This window comes from Sinocyclocheilus grahami, unplaced genomic scaffold, assembly GCF_001515645.1.
Source record: "Sinocyclocheilus grahami isolate Dianchi unplaced genomic scaffold, SAMN03320097.WGS_v1.1 scaffold1318.1, whole genome shotgun sequence".
Taxonomy (NCBI): domain Eukaryota; kingdom Metazoa; phylum Chordata; class Actinopteri; order Cypriniformes; family Cyprinidae; genus Sinocyclocheilus; species Sinocyclocheilus grahami.
This window is the reverse complement of record NW_015506497.1, coordinates 272,906-296,801: the sequence shown is the minus strand read 5'-3', so window position 1 is coordinate 296,801 and position 23,896 is coordinate 272,906. Positions and strand designations below refer to the sequence as shown.

Genomic DNA, 23,896 nt, shown 5'->3' with positions numbered 1-23,896 from the left:
TGTGTATATATATATATATATATATATATATATATATATATATATATATATATATATATATATAGAATATATTTTAAGAATTTTTTTATATATATTTTAAGAATTTAAAAAATATTTAAAAAATATTATTTTAATAAGTTTGAATTTATTTTAATAAAGAAAGAAAGAAAGAAATGATGACATTAGGCATGGTTTATTTAAGATTTTCGGTCATTAACCGTGTCGTCTGTTGCTCCTCCTGTAACAGTGATTTGAATATTGGCTCTCGGCGGTGCTTCACTGATGGAAAATCTCAAACCACATCCATCCTGTCTTCTGATCTCTTCAGGCTGATTGTGGCTTTATTATTTCTTCATCACTCGTTTGTGTTGATCAGCATAAAGTCCGTCTGCAGCATCCTCCGGCTCTCTCATTGGGATTCACCACTCGTTTGCATTAAGCTCAACGGTGAACAACTGTATTGCATTGCATATATGTACAGAAATTAGTACTTTTATTAATCAATGATGCATTTAATAGATCAAAAGTGACAGTAAACACATTTATAATGTTACTGTTTCAAATAAATGCTGTTCTTTTGATCTTTCTATTCATCTGTGAATTCTGAAAAATAAAATGTATCAGTTTCCACAAAAATATCGTGCAGCACAACTGTTTTCAACATTGATAATAATCAGAAATGTTTCTTGAGCAGGATATTATAGTGATTTCTGAAGATCATGTGACACTGAAGACTGGAGTAATGATGCTGAAAATACAGCTGCGCATCACAGAAATACATTACAGTTTAACACATATTCACATAGAAAACAGCTGTTTTAAACTGTAATAATATTTCACATTTTTCTATATTTTTGATCAAATAAATGCAGCCTCTGTGAGCAAGTTTCTCCTTTCAGAGGTTTGCACACAGATGAAGTCAGTTATCAGTGTGAGGTTCCTGAGGACATGTTACAGCTGGGAATTAAACGGCTACTGAAGTTGCGTTATTGACCTGTAGCTCAGAAGGTTTGTGCATTAGATTGTGTTTGAGCGGCTCAGTGTGAATATGATCGTGACCTATCCTCATGCAGAGTTAAAAACACTCGTGTCATTCATTCAGACTGAACACAAACACAAATGTGTTTCAAGCCAATGCGGGTTTTTCTCCAAATCATTTCTTTCTGCAGCAGTCATTCACCGCTCTTACTGTTTATTCTTTCATATTGCATCATTACAAGGATCTTTGAACTCGGATCAGTATTATTTTAGTATCGTTAGACACTATTAGTTTTCATTAATAGTCTGAATCAGTTTTTACATTTTCCCCTATTCATTTGAATCTTTAGCAAATGTGTTGTTTTGTCATTTATATATATATATATATATATATATATATATGATTAACATTTATTTCATTTCAAGTGATTAACATGATTTTTTGTTGTTGTTGTTAGTTTTACTTAACTATAATAACCCTGCATCAGATCTGGATAGATATGAAAATCGTTATCCTGCAAAAAATAATGAACGGCCAAACATAATGCTTAATAAATATCTAAACATTCTTAAATCAAAATACATTTACTTGAAAAGCAAAATCACTTAATATATTAAGTTTTGTTTTCTGAGAAATGTGTTAAAATTAAGCAAATTTATGCTTAAAACAAATAAAACACATCTGCCAATGGGCTCAGAAAAATAATTGTTTTATTTTAAGCATAAACTCATTTCATTTCATTTATTTATTTTCAGAAAACAAGACTTAATGTCAGTCTTAAAGTCATTTTGCTTCTTAAATGTTTCTCGATTTAAGAACGTTTAGATATTTGTCCTGGAAAATAAAACAACAATTCTGAATAATAAATGCATTTTTTGCTGTCATGATTACAGAACAGATTTGAGCTGAAATATCTCTTTAAATTGGGCCAGCAGATGTAAACAGAAGTAGATCTGTTAGTTTGCTCTGTTTGTCATGCATCAGGCTGAATGATGGTTATTTGACTCTTCGAGAGGAAACTCTTGCATGAACTTGTTTTTTTCTGCTCACATTATTATATGGTAGGAAACATCTGCGTCTCCATCGACAGCATCATCGACTCGTGATCAATATATGCACGTCCACGTCCAATTCATTCACGAGATCCTGAGAGAGTGAATGTCAGAGCCATCAAACACGAGCAGGATTACGAGGGTTAATCCATTTAAAGCAAAAGCGTAATGGGAGCAGACACAATCTCTTCTGTGTTCCTGGGGTTTTGTGTTGACATGCAGTGAAGCTAAAACCAAACACGCTGCACAAAATGATGTTCTTCCGCAGTATGTTAGTCTCGTTTCCAGTACAAATATCTAAACATTCTTAAATCAAGATACATTTACTGGAGAGGCAAAATGACTGAAGATATTAGGTCTTGTTTTCTGAAAAATGCATCAAAATGAAGTGAGTTTATGCTTGAAACAAGAACAATTATCTGCTAATGAGCTCGGAAAAATCTACTTTTCTTACTCCACTGGCAGATATTTGTTCTTGTTTTAAGCATAAACTCACTTCACTTTAATGCATCTTTCAGGACATTTTTCTTCTAAAGTAAATGTTAATTTAAGAATTTTCAAGATTTATACTGGAAAACAAGACAAAAGTACTTAAATGCGCTGTAAAAACAAACATTAAAAAGTACAGGTAATTTTTTGGCTGGACATTGTCCATTCATTTTATGGACATTTCTGAAAATTTCAGGAAATTGTGATATATTTTTCAGACTTAAAATCATTCATTTTTCTTCTGAAGTAAATGTTAATTTAAGAATTTTCAACATTTATACTGGAAAACAAGATAAAAAAATATTTAAATTCGCTGTAAAAAAAATGACATACAAAATAACAGAAAAAAAGCACAGGTAATCTTTGGTTTGGACATTTCTGAAAATTTCAAGAAATTGTGATATATTTTTCAGACTTAAAATCATACATTTTTCTTCTAAAGTAAATGTTGATTTAAGATTTTTTAATATATATTTGTAATGAAAAACAAGACAAAATACAAGTACACTGTAAAAATAAATAAATTAAATAAATTAAAAATGCTGCAAAAAATGACCGTGAATTTAACGGTAAAAGACTGTAAAAATGCTACAGTAAAAACCTGTTAAATGGTTAACGGTAAATTCCCCTACTATATACGGTGAAAAACTGTATTGGACATTACATGTATTGGACATTAATTTTACGGTAGTATACCGTTTTTGGAAGTGAAAAAGACCGTATAATTTACAGCGAATAACCGTAAATTGACATTCCCAGAATTCCCTGCGTTACATTTCAAATGTGATGTTTTTTTGTTGAAATAACTGTTTCTTCTTAGTTTGTTCTTATCAGTTTTGTATATTAGGGTTGTGTGTTACACCTAATGTTGTTAAATTAATGTTTATTGCATTATTTCAGTCTCGTGTGTGTTACCGTGACGGTGTTTGTGTGAATGACGCTGTGCACCTTCTATATATGTTATTATCTAAAAGCTGCTTGTGATAGGCTTTGGTTCATCATGTGACTTTCTCATCACCTCCTGCATTTGGTGATTATCAGTGTATTACAAAGCTACAAAACAGATTTCAGTACGTCAGTAGGTTGGTATATTAACATTATATCAGTTAATGAACTTACGGTATTTAACTGTAAATTTAAGTTAAAACCTAAAACGTTGCTACTGTATTTTTTATGGTAAAATTCCGGCAGCCACAGCTGCCGTTTTTTTACCGTAAATTTTACAGAATTTTTTTTACAGTGTGGTAATTTTCTGATGGGACATTATCCGTTCATTTTAAAGACTTTTTTTTTTCATTTCTAATTTTATGGACAACTCTAAAACTCAATGCCATGTAGTGCAAAATACAGGTAGAACACCTGTAGAAAATCAATACAGAAAATATTAATGCAATGCATTTTTTAATGGATTTTAAGTGTAAGAAAATGATTTTTTTTACAGTGGATGCACTCCAGAAAAGGAAATGCGATATTTAATGCTACTCTGAAATAGTGTTTTGTTCGAATGTGTTTGAAATTCAATGTTCACTTCCTGAATTTGAATCGAATCAAACAGGAAGCAGAACGGTATTTTGAATTTGATACAGCTGTAAGTAACATGTAAATCTTTTGAATCCTTTAAAAGCGTGTGCTGGAGGCTGGCTCTCCTGCTGATGTTGTTAGTGTATTGATAAAGTGCTGCGCTCGAGGTCTAATTGAATTCTGCGTCTGAACAGGAGGACAGTAATGTGATCAGAGCAGGAGTTTGACCTCCGGCTGACCTCACGTGACTCCAGCCGCTCCTTAATTATGAAAAGTGAACGTGATCGTGAAATTTATTACGGAAGTAAATACAGACACAGCATTAAAGCAAGACACTACGGGCAAAACCATGGTCAATTTTAGTCAATTCTGCTTCCATATGTCTCTTCTTTCAGACTAATGCATAGAAAATATTCACAATACGCTTTTAAGTGTTTATTTTATTGCACTTTATATATTTGCATCTGTAGATTTCAATTCCAATCCATATGTTTTGAGTTTTTTCTCTTACATACACCAAACTTTACAGTTTTATTCCTCTCTATATTCATATTTCATTCACTCTGATTCATACATTTTACTCCTAAAAACATGGTGAATGTGAGTAAAAAGAAGTGTTTGTTTTCTGTCTGTTGACAGTATTTTCTGAAAAAAAGAGAAATGTAAAAACCTCTGATATATTAACAATCAAACAAGAGTTTCTGCTCTGGAAATCAGTGCAAATTAGTGCATATTTAATTAGTTATTTAGTGCATATTTAAACATAACAAATCAGAAAACTTGTGATGCAAAACAATTGTCTTAATGTTCAGTGATACCTATTCATCTGTATGACTTGTCTTGAAAATGTTTATTGTAAATTTGAATGGATGTTATTTGAATCCAGTTAAGTACACATTTCAGAATGTACTTTTAAAAAGGAAGAATTTAAAAAGTAAATTTAGTAATCTGTCGTAAACCCTAGTGATCTAGACAGCATCATACAATAAAAAAATTTGTAAAATGATATATATATATATATATATATATAGTAGCTAAAATAACGAAGGAGTGGTTTCACAACAACTCTGTGACTGTTCTTGAATGGCCCAGCCAGAGCCCTGACTTAAACCCAATTGAGCATCTCTGGAGAGACCTAAAAATGGCTGTCCACCAACGTTTACTATCCAACCTGACAGAACTGGAGAGGCTCTGCAAGGAGGAATGGCAGAGGATTCCCAAATCCAGGTGTGAAAAACTTGTTGCGTCTTTCCCAAAAAGACTCATGGCTGTATTAGTTCAAAAGGGTGCTTCTACTAAATACTGAGCAAAGGGTCTGAATATTTAGGACCATGTGATATTTCAGTTTTTCTTTTTTAATAAATCTGCAAAAATGTCAACAATTCTGTGTTTTTCTGTCAATATGGGGTGCTGTGTGTACATTAATGAGGAAAAAAAATTACTTAAATGATTTTAGCAAATGGCTGCAATATAACAAAGAGTGAAAAATTTAAGGGGGTCTGAATACTTTCCGTACCCACTGTATATATATAGTGTGTGTGTGTGTGTATACTGTATGCATGTATGTATGTGTGTGTGTGTGTGTGTATGTATGTATATGTGTGTGTGTGTATATATATATGTATATTAGGGCTGCACGATAAATCGCATGCAATGTTTAATGCGCATCTTATCAGTAAAGCCGGTTCTGTAATCAGCGGTAAATCTCCATCACGTGCAGCATTAACTACACAGAGCCGTTGTTCACTGACGAGCTGTGCAAAACCACGTTCATATTCGCGCGATTTTATATTTAGCAGCCCTAATGTATATATATATATATATGCAGTCAAACCAAAATTTATTCTGACACCTTCAACATTTCTCACATTATTACAGTTTATTCGTTTTAGTTTAGAAATTGGTAATAACATATGAGAAGAACTCAGAGTTTAACTGAATAAACTGCACTCAAAAAAATGCTGGGTTGTTTCAACCAAACTTTGGGTCAGATATGGACTAACCCAACTTTTGGGTTAAAAATATAATAAAAATATGTAACCCAACAGCTGGGTTAGTCCATATTTGACCCAAAGTTGGGTTGAAACAACCCAGCATTTTTTAGAGTGTGTGATAATATCAGATAACTTTGATAGAAAGGTATGTTATGAATTCGGTCGAAAAGCTGTAATTAGATCAAACCAATTTAGCTCAACTAATTACCAAGCAGTGCTTCATTTTGTTCAGTCTGTGGTGTAAAAAGATCACATTAGCAATTAAAGAAAAAACACTTCAGCAAAACATGCTCAGGTCAAAGAGTCTGAATAACTTTTGATCCCAACTTTTTATCAGTTTTACTGGTAGACCACTGTATGAAGAATTGTTGGGTATAATACAGTATGTCACAGTTCACTTTATTTGCTCTCCTCACTTACATAAATGAACTATATGCAACTAGAATAAAAATATCAAGTGGTGTCTGAATAATTTTTGGTTTGACTGTATATAATGTGTATTATTTTAAATGCATTTTATTATTTATTATTTTAAATTGTCATGGCAGTAAATCAGACTTAAGTTAGTTCAGAGATGACTGAAGATTGGTGATGGTGTCTCTGTGTCCAGCTCTGATAGCCATCGGTCAGTACAGCAGCAGCATTGAGACGGTGGACGCCGGCTGGTGTAAGGAGATCACGGATCAGGGAGCCACTCAGATCGCCAGGAGCAGCAAGTCTCTGCGCTACCTGGGCCTGATGCGCTGTGACAAGGTGAGTTCGTCCACAGACAGCTGGGTGAGTGGCTCTAACAGATGCTCCAGCGTCCACAGAAGAGCCGTTTCCTCGGGGTCACGGGGTCACTAGTTAAACACCTGGCAGACAGAAACGAACCGTGTTCAGCCGACAGCGTCTCTGCATCTCTCACCTCCTAGATCACGGATTCACTAACTTTTTTGTCAGCTGAACCCCTGAGTAATTTCTGAATAAATTAGCTGAATGATTAGCATTTTACTTCTGTATTTTATTTTAAAAATATTCAACGTTTTTTTAACTTTTTTTTTTAATATTCAAATTGTTATTGTTAGTAACTGTTTTAATTTTTATTGGTTTTATTTTAAAGATATGTATTTTAATTTTATATTCTTATTATTTAAGTTTTTGTTTAATTTCATTTTTACTTTGTTTACATTTTATGAAAAATAAAATTTTTTGTGTGTTTTATTTTCAACTCAACATTTTTATGCTTCAGCTTTTTTATTTTAATTTGAATTTATTTCATATTTTATTTATTTATTTTTAATTTTTAGCAAGTGTTTTGTTTTGGTTTTTAATTATTTTTTTATTTAACTTTTTTATTATTTAATTTTTAGTACATGTTTTATTTTGTTTGGTTTTATTTAAAAAAGTTTTTGTGTTTAATTTCAATTGTTTTTATATTTTGTGTTTTATTTAGAATTTTTATATTTAAAATATTTATTTTAATTTGTCATTTATTATTCAACTTTTTGAATTATTTTTATTTTAAATCATTTTTATTTAAAAATTATTACAATTTTAAATTAATTTTTAATAAGTGTTTTAATGTTATATTTTTCTAATTTAAGTTTTTGTTCAATTTCAATTATTTTTTTATTTTTTTCTGTTTTATTTTTATATTCTTATCAGGCCGATACCGATAACAGAAAAAATGAGCCGATATGGGCCGATACCGATATGGTGGCCGATATATCGTGCATCCCTATTTAAGATATTTATTTTAATTTGTCATTTTTATTATTCAGCTATTTTTTATTGTTTTTACTTTAAATTATAAAAATTTTATTAAGTGTTTTATTTTTTATTTAAAATTATTTTAGTTTAAAATTTTTATGATTTAATTAATTTTGTGTTTTATTTTGATCATTTTTAATTTTAAAACACGATACACATGCACACATCAAAAGAAAGCACTGTAACTATAGATGTTTAGTCTATTTATAAATTCCATGCCTCATGATTCAGATGTACGTCATCTCATATATTTCAGTGTGACTTTGTCATCAGCTATATCTAAGCGCGATGGAGTGTGACGTTGCGTTGAGTGAGAGAACGCTCTTGTGTTTCGGGTCAGTGCCGTTTACAAAGCCACAATCCCGTGACAAATTCAATTTCTGCCCAAATCACTTTACCATCCAGCTAATTCTCTATGTTCTCATAATCTCATTGGGAAGCTGTAGATGTGACGGATAACCCGTCTGTCTCAGCATTTGCTTCCTAAAAGGCAAAGTCAATTATAACGCACATATATATTCCCTTTCATTTGACGCTTTTCCATTTCAAACCCACACTGAAAGTTAGCGATTGAGTGGAGATTGTGGCATTTCCATTCATTTGGCTGTGAGCTGCAGACACACATCACAGATCGCTCTGCCGTGGCCTCGAGGCGACTGAAAGAACGCTATTGATCCACAGCAGCCCAAATCATCAAATCAATTCATTATGCTCCTCTCAGACCTCCAGCTCTGGACCAGACTTTGATGTGACGCCGCGGAGCGAGAGAAGAACGAGAGAAAGCTCGTTTCTTTTATCAAAGAGAAGTACGAGCAGTTTAACACACCCTCATTGTCCCTCAAAGCCTCCAGTAGAAGCGTTGTCCTCCTCAAAAACAGTTTTAGCTCTTGTTCTGAGTCAGAAATGAGCGATGTACTCAGCCTCGTGTCGTCCTAAACCCGTATGATGAGGATTCTTCCATTAAACACATCAGGAGTATCTCTTGTTCGTTTCATAGTGCATAGTCTTCCAGTTAAAATATCTAAAAATCCTTGAAACATTGTTCATTTACTTTAGAAACAACTCTGCAGATATTAAAATAGTAAAACTTGCTTTCATTGTATACTGAATACAGTATATGTTTTTGTGTTATTTTAATTGTTAAATTTTTATGATCTGGTTATTTATTTATTTCCGTTTTATTTTATTTTATTTTTGTTGTTTGTTTTATTTTTATTTTACATTTTTAATTACATTTTAAGTACGTTCTTATTTTTTGTTTTAAATTATTTCCATTTTTATAATGTAATTGTTTTTAGTAAGTGTTTTGTTTTGATTGTTGTATTTCTAAAATGAAAATGAATTGTTACAGCATTTGCATATCATTGTTCTTTTGTTAGTTTTGATTGCTTCTGTCGTCTGCTAAATAACTAAATGTAAAATATCAAAAAATCCTTGAAACAACTCTGCAGATATTAAAATAGTAGAACCTTTGTTGTATCTTGAATATGTTGTTTAATTTTATAATTAGATCTTTTGACATTTATTATGTTGAACTTTGTTTGTTTTTTTGAAGTTGAAGTTTTTATTAATTAATTTATTTCCTTTTTCCATTTTATTATTTAATTGTTTTTAGGCTTTTTATTTAGGCCCAATGTTTTCCAAATATAATTAGAAAATAACAAAAAGCCAGATTGTTTTGATGTAGATAAGACAGATGAAAATTAATTTATTGTGATGTTGGAGAAATCTTGGCATGTGTGAATATGTTAATGTAGTGCAAAAAAATCTTGTCTTGTTTTCCAACTCTACATAAGATATTAAGACTTATTTTCCTTGTCTCTTAATTATGTGTATTTTTAAAATTAGTTTAAAATATAAACAAGTTAAAAAAGTGACAAAATATCTGCCATGCAGTATAACAAAATACGCACAATGAAATCATTAAAAACATGCCTTAATACAGTAGATTATGCAGTGTTGCTTTACAAGTAAATGTATCTAGTTTCAAGGGTTTTGAGATTTTTCAATTAAAAAGAGACTCATTATAAACTTAAGAAATCATTTTTTGCAGGGTGACCTCGACTGTCAAGTCCTAAAAAGGAGAAAACACCATAAAAGCATCATAATAGTCAGTCGTGCATATGATCTGGATGTAGTTTTATTAATTTTATTATGCTTTTAGGGTGTTTTTGGAGTTTGCCAGTCATGGTCAATATTAAACGGTCGATATATGTGACCCTGGAGCACAAAAGCAGTGTTAAGTCGCTGGGGTATATTTGTAGCAAAGTATTTAGTATGTAGTATTTGGTCTCAAAAAATATTGACAATGTGTTATTTAAATTTAACCGTTGTTCATGTGAACTCAAAGACAGCCTGATGCTTTGTATATAGACTATTTGTGGGTGGCTGTTTGTTGTTTCACCTATCAATTTGTGTCAATAAAGTATAAATATATAGAGTAAATCCTGTATAGTGATTTATCCTATATAGTGCTTGCATAAAGCAAGTAGTGCATACACTTGAAGCTGTTATGTATCTTTGTAAGACATTGTAAGCCCTCTTTTGAGGCACACGCAAGCGCACGAACCAGGGCTTTATAAGTAATTAGCAAGATTTTAAAATCTATAACATTTTTAATAGTGAGCCAGTGCAGTGTTGACAGAACCGGGCTAATATAGGGCTAATACCGGGTTCCTAGGGGGTTGCTGGATGGTTGCTATGCTCTTACTTTAGTGTTTCTGGGGTGTTCTGGGTGGTTTCTAGGGTGTTGCTGATTGCTGGATGGTGGCTATGCTGTTGCTTGGGTGTTCTGGGTTGTTTCTAGGGTGTTGCTGGTTGCTCTGCTGTCGCTAGGGTGTTTCTGTGGTGTGCTGGATGGTTGCTAGGGCTCAAAAGTATCCAGTGTTGATTTTAAAGGAAGGTTCTGGGTTGAGTTTAAGTTCAGTTCTGTGAGCAGTATGTGTGTGATGATGTTGATTACCACAGAAAATAATTCCAGCTAGTGAAAACAAGCAAAAATCACATTTACAGTAACGATATCAATGAGGGATGACAATTACACAGAGACAAAGATCCAAAACATACAGTGAAGCCGCAAGCGCATGCAAACTCTGTCACGACCGTGTGAAGCTGCTAAACCCAAACTGTGTTGAGCTTAACTATTATATATTTGAATATTTCACCCAAAATATCCAGCTAAAATGACGTTTATATTACTTTATATGATCTTTGTGTGCGGTGTTTCTGTCATAATGCGAGCACAAACTCGCTGGAGTGTAAAATAAAGGTTTTCTGATCATTAGTCTCTTCTGTTTAGAACTGCAGGCAGGTTTTGTGGTTTGTGTGTGTTACGTGTGTTTTGTTATGATTTTTGAGGTTTCATGTTTTAAAACATAAGGGTTTTCTGAGAAATATGAGCCGCGTCACAGTGTTTTACCACGGTACATGTGCTGCGGTAAATCAGCGATGTTCACCCACTCCAGAAAGCTTTTTAAGTCTTAACCAGAATACTGTGTTTGGATGTGAGGAATGTGTGTGTGTTTGTGTCTGGATCATATATTTCAGTGTTTTCCACACATTTATACTGCGTGCTGGAATCATCAGAACAACTTGAGCCCGTAAAGTGCATTTTTGCTTTTGGACCGACTCATAAATACACACGCATACACACACGTTGTGCAATAATCGGCCGTTTAATGCTGCATGACAGTCAACATTTGTCTTTCCAAACTGAATAAGCTGCGATCACAGAGACGTTCAGTTACAGTCAAAGAGAAATATCATATCAACTACAGTGAAATGTGTGTGATACTTACTGTACACAGCAAAACAATAAATACATTCTTAAATCAGGATACATTTACTTAGGTAGCAAAATTACCTAAGATATTAAGTCTTGTTTTCTGAAAAACTGCTCAAAATAAAGTGAGTTTATGCTTAAAACAAGAAAAAAATCATCTTAATTAAAAGGGAAAACAAGTGTTATTTTTCTTGTTTTAAGTATGCATTTTATTTATTTTCATGCATTTTTCAGAAAACAAAACTTAGTGTCTGCTTCCTGTTTGATTCTATTCAAATTCAGGTAGTGAACTGGAATTTTAAAACCATTTGGAGTGCGTGCATTGAAAAAAACCCCACTTAAAATTCATAAAAAGTTACTTTACTGTAATGTACTGCATTAATATTTTCCATATTGATTGTTTTACCTGTATTTAGAATTTTTTTACTGCTTTGAGTTGTAAGTTAACAGAAATGTCCATAAAATTAATGCAAAGAAAATTACTAGTACTTTTTATATTAAAAATATTATATAAATATTTTATTTTCATTTTCTTGTCTTCCAGTGCAAGTGTCAAAAAAGTCTTAAATGAACATTTACTTTATAAGAACAAATGACTGATTTTAAGCCTGAAATATGTATTAAAATTTCCTGAAAATGTTACAAATAAAGTATTACAGTTTCTATGATCTGTAATAAATACACAAAATGACAAAATAATCTACTGTACATTGAGCCTAATTTGCATAGAAACTAGACAATTTGAAATGGGAAAAAATGATAGTGTCTTAAATAAGTGGTTACACTGCAAAATTATTTCCTTAGTATTGTAGTCTTTTTTTCAGTAGAAATATTTACATTTTACATGAAGATGCATTTACTTGCAGCAAAGGTATTGTCTTGTTTTGTGAAAAAAATGTATCAAAATATCTGCAAATGGGGTCAAAAGATAAACTTAATTAAAAGAGAAAAAACATATACAGTGGGTACGGAAAGTATTCAGACCCCCTTAAATTTTTCACTCTTTGTTATATTTTTAAAATTTATTTATTTATTTAATATTAAATATTTAAATATTTTATTTAAAATTAATTGATTAATACATTTGCTTTATTTTGCTTAATTTTTCAGAAAACAATACTTAATATCTCAAGTCATTTAGCTTTATCTTGATTTAAGAATGTTTAGATATTTTTTACTGGAAAACAAGACAAAAATACTGAAGAAGAAAGACTTTTTTTCTTTCTTTTGTTTGGTCTCTGTTTTTTTGCAAGTTTTCTTTCTCAGCATTTTCCAATACAACTGTCTAGACATTCTTAAATCCAGATACATGTACTTGAGAAGCAAAATGACTTAAGACGAGACTTAATATCTGAAGTCATTTAACATCTCGAGTAAATTAAGAAAAGTGTCTTGATTATGAATGTTTAGATATTTGTACTGGAAAACACAGCAGAAATCAAAGTGCATGCATCAGATGGTGTTTGCCGCAGATGTACAGTATATTCTGTGTAAAGGTCCTGAGTGATTAGAGCAGGTCATGTGAGATCTTCACCTTCAGTCTGCATGTGAATTACACACTTGACATGGCACATGATGAAGTTTTGGCCTGGATCCCTGTGGACGCGGTGTGGTGATTATCTCACTCAACATGTGGAGCGTCTGTGTTTCATCAGCCGCTCGCTGTAAACTCAACACGAGCTATCTCACAGACGTCTTGCATTAATATAGGAATCATTTCTTCAATGCAAATGGTGTGTCGTGCATTTGTGATGCTTTTTAGGAAAAATCAATGCGTCGAGTCAAATGAAAAGCAAATGTGTGTGTGTTTGTTTTGTTGCAGGTGAACGAGGAGACGGTGGAGAGACTGGTGCTGCAGTATCCACACATTGTGTTCAGTACAGTGATGCAGGACTGTAAGCGAACGCTGGAACGAGCCTATCAGATGGGCTGGAGCCCCAACACATCCACGGCCTCCTAACACACACACACACACACACACACACACACACTTGAACGTGACGCCACCGCAGAATCATTATCAGTACTATGCCATTTATTCCGCCTTCCAACATTATGCAGCAGAAACATCAATATTATTTGATTTGAACACAAATATGTTCATGCACACATGACTCTGACATGCAGAGCTGCATTTCTTTGCATTTGCAACCTACTGAGTCGCACTAAACCCGTCAGGAGCTTACTCTAAAAATCCAGAGATAGAAATAAGACATTTTGCATTTTGAATGAGGAGAAAAAGTTTTTTGGACCACAGGATTTTTGCATCGTGACATTTCCCTGCAGCTCTCATTATCGTGACTCATCTGGACATTTGTCTTTTCTGATTTGTTTGTTATTCTCATTATCATCAGATGTGATTTTCATTAGATTCTCATTATTGAAACACACTCATTTTACTGCAGTACAAGAGAAGCTTCTGTAACAGATTTATTCAATAAAAACCTAAACCCAGTACACGTACAACCATGATGTAGAAATGCTTCAGATTACGTCATTTTATTACTACACTTTTTTACTCCGTATTTTTGTCTTGTTTTACAGTACACATATCTAAACATTTTTAAATCAAGACACATTTACTTAAGATAAATTACTTAAAACATTGTCTTGTTTAAAAAAAAAATCTGAAAAAATAAAATGTATAGTTTATATTTAAAACAAGAAAATAAATTTTATGAACTTAAAAATAATAATTAAAAAACTTAAACGTGTTTTATTTTTCTGACTCCACTGGCAGATATTTGTTCTTGTTTTAAGCATAAAGTCGCTTAATTTAAACTTTTTATTTTTTCTCAGTAAACTGTGTACTTGACATCTTTCATTTAGTTTTTCAAGTAAATATATCTTGATTTAGTAATGTTTATATATTTGTACTGAAAAACAAGACAAAAATACTTTTTTTTACAGTGCATTATTTGCATTGCAACAGTGAAACTTTTAGAATAAATGTGTATTTAATTAATAGTAACAATAATGTCGCAATGCAAAAAACTTCATTTTCTTCTTGCAAAATAATGTCTTATTTCTTTCTTGTTATTTTGAGTGAATTGTGACTTCTGTCATGTATGTTCCTGACCAGTTTCGTGCGATTCTCCTCTTTAGACTTCAGTTAATTAGTCGTTTTTTTGCGTCTGAGTTCATTTAGACATGTTACACTTTCATTAGAGGTTTCACAGTCTGTATTTCTCTCATCGTTCCCCTCTTCAGCGAACGCTTAGAAGTATGTTCGGCCGACTGAGTGTCATGTTAAAGTCCTGCGAGTCACAGGACAAAGCACACGCTCTGTTGGAGCAGCTCTGATGTAGATGTAGACGTGAAGACGCAGGACTTGTGTTGTTGATTTCGTTTGCTCTTGTGAATCTGTAACCCTGTGGTTTGGAGTTTTGGATGTAAACTGATATATGAGGTTGTTTTGTTTTTTGTTTTTCGAGGTATATCCTCCATATGGATTTTTTGCATAACCTATGAATATTTAAGGATTTACTGGCCTGGAGTGTAAGTGAGTTTGCAGTCGAGAGGTTAGTTAGTTAGTTAGTTAGTTAGTTAATTCACTCATCTACCCGTCTTCTGCTCCATAGCTTGCCTCATTCAGACGAGCAGGGTATTTTTCTATGGTGTTGTAGGAAAAAGAGTTTAGTTACGGCCTTGATCTTTTACTGTACTGGGGATTTGAGTCAATTAAAAAACAATTGTACTTCACCGGCTCCTGCTGTCATTTCAGCCCAGTGAGTGTGTGTGTGTGTGTGTGTGTGTGTGTGTGTGAAGCTCACATGTAGATCTACAAGCACAAATGTGATCTGGATTTGCTAATTCTCCTTAGACCTGGAGTCACAGTTACTGTACTGGGGATTTGAGTCAATTAAAAAACAATTGTACTTCACCGGCTCCTGCTGTCATTTCAGCCCAGTGAGTGTGTGTGTGTGTGTGTGTGTGTGTGTGTGAAGCTCACATGTAGATCTACAAGCACAAATGTGATCTGGATTTGCTAATTCTCCTTAGACCTGGAGTCACAGTCATTCAGAATGTTTGTTTATTAAATGTTATGCTTTCAGATATTAATTAAATTAATTTACTCAGTTTACCATGTTTAAATCCATCTCACAGAGCTCTAGTGATTTTCTCACAGATTCTTTCAAACTCAAAATTTGAAAAGTCTGCGGTTTTTCTTTGGGTTATAACAATGTAATTTTTTATATTAGAAAAAAAAGTGTGTGTGTTTATATATATATATATATGTGTGTGTGTGTGGATGTATAACTGTAAATAAGTTGACTACATCACTAACAAAATTTTACTTTTAGTTACTTTTTAATTTTTTTTTTATTTTCTATTTTAGCTTTAATATTTTTAATTATATTTAATTTTTGTTTTCGGTTTTCTTGTCAATTTTAGTTAGTTTTAGTAATTTTGTTTTGTATTTTTGTCATTTTTCTTTTTTTTGATCTTTTAAAATGTGTCTATATATTTGTTAAAATATACTATTATAGTTTTTAAAAAATATTTACAATTGGATTTTATTTTTATTTTGTTTTCATCTATTTAGTTATTGTAATTTTGTGTTTTTGTGATTATTAATTTTGTTATTTTTTTAATGTCTATAGTTTTTAAAGGGGTCATAGGATGTTTCACAAGTTGATATGATTCTTTAGGGTCTTAAAGGGGTCATATGATGCGATTTCAAGTTTTCCTTTCTCTTTGGAGTGTTACAAGCTCTTGGTGCATAAAGAAGATCTGTAAAGTTGCAAAGACTAAAGTCTCAAATCCAAAGAGATATTCTTTATAAAAGTTAAGAGTTAACCACACCTACCTAAAACGGCTCGTTCTAACACGCCCCCACATACCTACGTCACTATGTGGGAATATTTGCATAATGCCGCCCAAATGTTCACGCAAAGAAAGAAGGCGTGGTTTCAGTAACCGCAGTTAGTGTTGATGCAGCATGTCGGGGAGACACTGTGTGTTTCAGTGCGAAACCAAAAGCACTTTATTTGGTCTTCCGGAAGCAGATGCAATTAGAAATCATTGGTTAAGATTTATTTGGGTGGATTTTTATCATTATAGGGTGGTTGTGTACACACACTGCCAACACACATTTCAGTTCAAACAACTTGTAAAAGTGCACGTAGCATCCAATGACCCCTTTCAAATATACTATTATTGTGATAGATAGATAGATGTTACTGTGTAACACTGACTACCACAGCAAGCCAAAATCGCAGGACCCGGGCATTAAAGGTAAAACTGCCTTCTCCCTCGAGATTTGCGTCCCATTCCAATCCCAATGCAGCCCTCTATTCCAGAGGAGCTATGAGTGAAGTGTATTCTGTGCCCCAGAGACAGATCCCCAGTGAAGACCTTGTCTCCCAGACGGTCATCGGGACAAGACCACGGGAACCAGATGAGTCCTCCGCACAATGTGACTTTGCTGCAGCATGGAACAACCTGCTGATTTCGTCTGGCCAGAGGACAACTGGCCCCTCGACTGAGCCTGGTTTCTCCCAAGGTTTTTTCTCCATTCTGTCACCGATGGAGTTTTGGTTCCTCTGGCTTGCTTAGTTGGGGACACTTAATTTCCAGCTTTATGGGCGACTTGATTGCACAGACACTATTTAAACTGAACTGAGCTGGACGATGACATCACTGAATTCAATGATGAACTGCCTTTAACTGAAAAATGAGTGTTTACTATTTTCCTTTGCATTATTTACACACTATTTTCCTATTTAATACTGCAAAGCTGCTTTGCCACAATCTGTATTGTTAAAAGCACTATATAAATAAAGCTGACTTGACTATGCTGAAGTCTTTCTTATCGAAAAATCTGACACATGTATAAATTCTCCTCCCCCTTCACAGATGTCATTATTTTTTTTACCTGCAGTTTAAATAAACCACATATCTCACATATTTCAACAGGGCATCTTGCTTTATTAATATTTATTATGAATGTCTTAACCAAACTTAAACAACATAAGATCAGATCCCCTAAGTTCAGTTGATGATGCTGGAGTGATCAAGAATATTCCAATATACGAATATGCTTTCCATTAAACTGAACTGAGCTGGACGATGACATCACTGAATTCAATGATGAACTGCCTTTAACTGAAAAATGAGTGTTTACTATTTTCCTTTGCATTATTTACACACTATTTTCCTATTTAATACTGCAAAGCTGCTTTGCCACAATCTGTATTGTTAAAAGCGCTATATAAATAAAGCTGACTTGACTATGCTGAAGTCTTTCTTATCGAAAAATCTGACGCATATATAAATTCTCCTCCCCCTTCACAGATGTCATTATTTTTTTTACCTGCAGTTTAAATAAACCACATATCTCACATATTTCAACAGGTCATCTTGCTTTATTAATATTTATTATGAATGTGTTAACCAAACTTAAACAACATAAGATCAGATCCCCTAAGTTCAGTTGATGATGCTGGAGTGATCAAGAATATTCCAATATACGAATATGCTTTCCTTTAATTCCTCTGAACTCATTTTCTTTCCTTGCAACATTTCTCGCATCCTAAGGGGGGTGGAGCTAAGAGAGGATGCACAAATAAGAAATGAGAAGCGCCCATACTGTAATTAACACAGACCACATGACTTTGCTTCTTCCTGTGGAGGTTTTTGTTTTCCTTGCGACTGTCCAACTAATACAATTTTGCTTGACTAACGTTTAGTCGACTATTAAAGGGTTGCTCCACCCCAAAATGAAAATTTTGTCATTAATCACTTACCCCCATGTCTTTCCAAACCCGTAAAAGCTTCGTTCATCTTCGGAACACAATTTAAGATATTTTGGATGAAAACCGGGAGGCTTGTGACTGTCCCATTGATTGCCAAGTAACTTACACTGTCAAGGTCCAGAAAAGTATGAAAGACATCGTCAAAATAGTCCATCTGCCATCAGTGGTTCAATCTGAATTTTATGAAGCGACGAGAATACTTTTTGTATGCAAAGAAAACTAAAATATGTGTGTGCGTGTGTGTGTGTGTCTGTGTGTGGGTGTCTGTCTAAGTGTGTGTGTCTCTGTATGTGTGTGTCTGTGTCTGTGTGTGTGTGTCTCTCTCTCTCTCTCTCTGTGTCTTATGGGTATGATTATCATGTTTAATGTATATTTTTCTCCTGTCTGGAGCAGATGAGATGATAACAACAGTAACATCATCATCATCATATTCATATTCCATCAGTGTCGTCCTGCTTTAGACTGTTATTATGGAACAGTATAATGATCTGCGTTGATATTCAGCATGTCTGTGGATTGACCTTTCACCTCATGATGACCTTTGACCTAAAATTCACTTGTTTGTTCACGTTTAGGATGTTTGTTGGCAAGGAAACGGTCAATCCATTTCAGTAACCCTGATGATTATATTGAGTGTTTTATATTTACGTTCACAAGCCTGTTTTTATGGAATAATTATAAATATTTTATAGGACATTATGCATAAACATGGTACTTAACTGTGTATCATTATTTCTTGCTAAATGACATTGTAATGTACTTCTGCAACTTCTTCTTTCAATTATGCTGATTTAAATTAATTTATGCCTATTTGAATTAAAAATAATTCCCACTATAGTATTTTAAATATATATTAACATTGTATTTTTACTATATATCTTTAATTATTTTTAAATTAAAATTGTAAAGTACGTATTACTATACAAGTACGATATTAAAGTATTTCTACATCAGAATTGTTAAACTCATATTTTTTTCAGTTACGCTTCTTTTTCTTGTTTAAAATGTTGCACTTCAGCATCATAGTATTTTTTTAACTGCCTTCAATTGTGCGGATTTAAATAGTGAATTCATGCTTATTTAAACAAAAAAAGTTTTATTATATAATAAAATGTATTATTTAATAAATGTTCTATTTATGTGATTTTTTATTGGGAAAAAAAATAAAATTCAGCATAATTGATAGTTCATTGTTGTTTATGCATTAACTAATGTTAACGAATGAAACCTTATTATAAAGTGATTTACAATAACTTCATTGTTCTCCAGCAGATTTTGTCCGGTTGATGCGCGACAGCTCTTCAGAAACTCAGTGAGATGTTCTTGTAAGCGATCGCCACTGTCGTCTGCGTTTAATGCGCCACACGCCGTTCCTGAAAGCCAAATTGAGGGCTTTCAGAAATCTAGTTAGCTTTGTTTACCGACCTTTCCATCAGTCCGAGCGTCCCGTCAGCAGACAGCATGTTATCAAGCACTGTCGACAGCTCTACACATACATCAATACATCTGACCTTCTGTGTTTGACTGCATCTTCAGACACCAGCATCTGCACACATCTGTCTGGTGGCTTTATATCTGCTGCACAATGAATTTCATTGCAAAAGAACTAAATATACAAATAACACTGACTCTAGACATCTGTCCTTGGGTTTGAGTAACAAATAATGATTGTTGTGAATAACAGTATTTGTGAGTTTCATGCCTCACGCTGTTTTCCTTCCCAGATCTTTTGTTGTTGATGTTAGAAGTCAAACTCTACAGTATTTTAGCACAAATAAATCTACATGGTACTTTTGGTAATTATTAATGTATGCTTATTTACATTAAATATTTGTATTATTCATATATTAAACAAAAATATAAGTTTTCTTTTATTTCAAATAAACTAATTTAATGTAAATCAGCATGAATGAAGGCAATTAAATAAATGTGAGAAGTACTTTAAAATGCATTTTTAACAAGAAATAGATTTACAGTAAAAATACAGTGTTTATATACCCCATTATAATAATGTTATTTTAATTAAAATAAACAAATTTTATTTAAATCAGCATAATTGAAGGCAATTCAAATACTAAGAAAAGGAAGGTCCTTATAATGTATTTTTAACAAGAAATAAAGATATACAGTAACACAGTGTTTATATATAAAATACTATAATAAACTTTTGAATTTAAATAAGCATAAATTAATTAAATTTAATCACTTAAAGCCACTTAAAAATGCTGGGATGCAGATTTATTTTTTAATGAGAAATAAAGATATACAGTAAAATACAATATTTATATATAAAAGACTATAATAAAATTATTTTAATTCTAATAAGCATGAATTAAAATGTAAATCAGCGTAATTGAAGGCAGTTCAAAATACAAGGATGCAGAAGTACTTTACCATGTAATTCTTAACAAGAAATACAGATACACAGTAAAAATACAAAAGTTTATGTACAAAATACTATTTTTGCTATTTTAAATAAGCTTACATTAATTTAAATCCACTTAATTGAAGGCAATTAAAATACTTTATTTTTCACAACAATAAAAATATACAGTAAAAATGCAATGTTTTTATATAAAATACTACACTGTAAATAAACAAATTTAATTTTATCCAGCATAATAGAAGGTGGTTAAAATACTACTTATAATTATTAAATATAAATTAATTTATGCTTATTTAAATTAATTACATTTTATTAAATTGTTTTATTATTGTATTTTATATATCAACTTTGTATTTTTAAAGCATATTGTTTTTCTGTCCGCAGTTCATCTGCAGTGTAATTGTAAGTGTATCATGTGCCGCAGCTTTTTTTTACTCTGGTTTTGAAGGCTGCTCTTGGAATGTGAGGAATGTTTTCCAGACATTTTTCTGGTCGTGTCACGTGTTTTTTGGTTCATATGCTGTACATGTGCTCTCTGAGGGTTTGTGTCTTTACAGACCAAACTGTTTTGCTCTGCAGTAAAAATGCAATGTTTTTATATAAAATACTACACTGTAAATAAACAAATTTAATTTTATCCAGCATAATAGAAGGTGGTTAAAATACTACTTATAATTATTAAATATAAATTAATTTATGCTTATTTAAATTAATTACATTTTATTAAATTGTTTTATTATTGTATTTTATATATCAACTTTGTATTTTTAAAGCATATTGTTTTTCTGCCCGCAGTTCATCTGCAGTGTAATTGTAAGTGTATCATGTGCCGCAGCTTTTTTTTACTCCGGTTTTGAAGGCTGCTCTTGGAATGTGAGGAATGTTTTCCAGACATTTTTCTGGTCGTGTCACGTGTTTTTTGGTTCATATGCTGTACATGTGCTCTCTGAGGGTCTGTGTATTTACAGACCAAACTGTTTTGCTCTGGCTAAACTTCTCGACTCTAATGTATGTTCCCTCAAATTCACCTCTGACTTCAGCAAAAACCAGAGTTTCCCCGCAGCTCTGGAAATCCCGTCCATCAGTGTCCGGACTCTGGGATTTAACCACCCGACGGAAACAAGCGTTTCAAACACAGTTTGAGCAAGAACTCAGACAAGGGAGACATTTGAACAGATTTCAGCAGAGACAGCAGAGCGTTGTTGAAAGTATTAATAATAATAGCAACAACAATAAACATTACTTTCTATAGAGCATCTAAAAGTTGCATCTCAAAGCGTTTTACAGGAATAAAATAAAAATACATTCAAATAAAAAATGATATATATATAAAAAAAAAATTCAATATCAACCAATTACAAAATAACCACATAAAAGCTATCCTAAATAGCAATAACCTATTGTGATAGAGAGTAATAATCATGTCGAATTGAATTACATTTGTTTGGTTGACTTCTAGATTCAGCGGTTCTTAGTGCAACCCAAAAACGAAGGGAAAAATATAATGTTCAATCTAAATATTAAAAAGCAAAAAAGCATTTGTTGTTGATGTTAAAAGTCAAACTCTACAGTATTTTTTGCACAAATTAATCTGCCGCATGGTAACATTGGTAATGCTATCTTTCTGCATTTAAAGGCATGCATTAAAGGTTAAACTTATGCAAATGCAATTTACATTGCATTCAATGTCTGCATTTTATCAGTTGCTTGTATTACTTGCATTCACTGGGAATCGAACCCACAACCTTGCTGTACTGTACTGTAAGTGTTTTATGCCTATACAACATTGCAAAATACAAAATATACATTAAGAAGCGCTGATTTAGATGACTGTCCTAGCTTGGGGTTGAGCAACAAATAATGATTGACGTGAATAACGGTATTTGTGAGCTTCAGGCCTCACGCTGTTTTGTTTCTCATCTTTTTCGTCTCCAATCAAACTACAGTATTTTAGAACAAATCAAAATGTTACATGGTAATATTGGTAATGCTATCTTAATGCATTTAAAGGCATGCATTAAAGGTTAAATATGTGCATTTACTTTGCATCCAAGGTGTGCATTTTATCAGTTGCTTGTATTAATTGCATTCACTGGGAATCGAACCCACAAGCTTGGAGTCGCTCTACTGTTTGTTTCCATTCGTCTGTTTAATCTCAGTCACTTTATTTTCTATTGTTTGTGCTTATACAACATGCAAATATATACATTAATAAGCGCTGATCTAGACAACTGTCCTTGAGTTTGAGTAACAAATAATGTTTGTTGTGAATATTTGTGAACTTCAGGCCAGTTACGACTTTGTTTCCAAGATCTTTTGTTGTTGATGTTAAAAGTCGAACTCTACAGTATATTTGTACAAATTAATGTCACATTGCATTATTGGTAATGCTATCTCTATGCATTTAAAGGCATGCATTAAAGGTTAAATTTATGCATTTACATTCCAATAATGTATACATTTAATCAGTCGCTTGTATTACTTGCATTCACTGGGAATCGAACCCACAACCTTTGGAGTTGATCTACTGTTAATTTCCATTCGTCTGTTTAATCATAGTCACTTTATTTTCTGTTGTTTATGCCTATACTACATGCAAAATACAAAATATAGAGTGAAATATTATTAAAATGATATCCTGTAACTCATAAGTGACACTAGCAACACTGAGGTCATGAGTTCGATTCCCAAATGCATGAACTACAGCTTAACTGCAGTGTTTTGTTTTGGATAAAAGTGTCTGCCAAATGCATAAATGTAAATAATCATCTTGCATAGCAGTATTTGTGATCTCTAAGCCTCCTATTATTTTGTTGAGTTTTATGATTATCTGATCCATGCATGTAAATAATATAAACTGCAGACTTTGATTCGCAGCATAACTCGTACCTGCAGCAGCTTTACAGAGATCCATTCATGCGTGAGACCCCTGCGGTTCTTTTAATCAGGCAGGTAAAGTCGTTCATCACAAAGGTTAATGAATATCTCGCAGCACATTGGAATGCTTTACAGTATGTTGACATTTGTTGCTCTTTTCCTTTTGTTTTTGTTTTAGTTTTTTTCTCTATAAACGGAAAAGCGTGTGAAAATGGCTTCATTTTCATGCAGGACGAGTCGCTCGTATGCAGATTTGGGCACAGATGACATTTCAAAGCACTTATTTGTGCAAATCTTTGTTTTAGAT

At 32.6% G+C, this 23,896-nt stretch overlaps 1 protein-coding gene across 1 annotated transcript in view; it reads left to right on the top strand.

Annotated features, from left to right (window-relative positions):
* Positions 1-14,100, top strand: part of LOC107569156 (F-box/LRR-repeat protein 17-like) — a 75,304-nt gene extending 61,204 nt beyond the window's left edge. Inside the window, exons 3-4 of the mRNA XM_016255170.1 lie at positions 6,646-6,788; positions 13,391-14,100. Coding sequence (XP_016110656.1) covers positions 6,646-6,788; positions 13,391-13,528 — 281 coding nt within the window. The 3' untranslated portion in view covers positions 13,529-14,100. The remainder of the gene's footprint in view (positions 1-6,645; positions 6,789-13,390) is intronic.
* Positions 14,101-23,896: the final 9,796 nt, after the last annotated feature.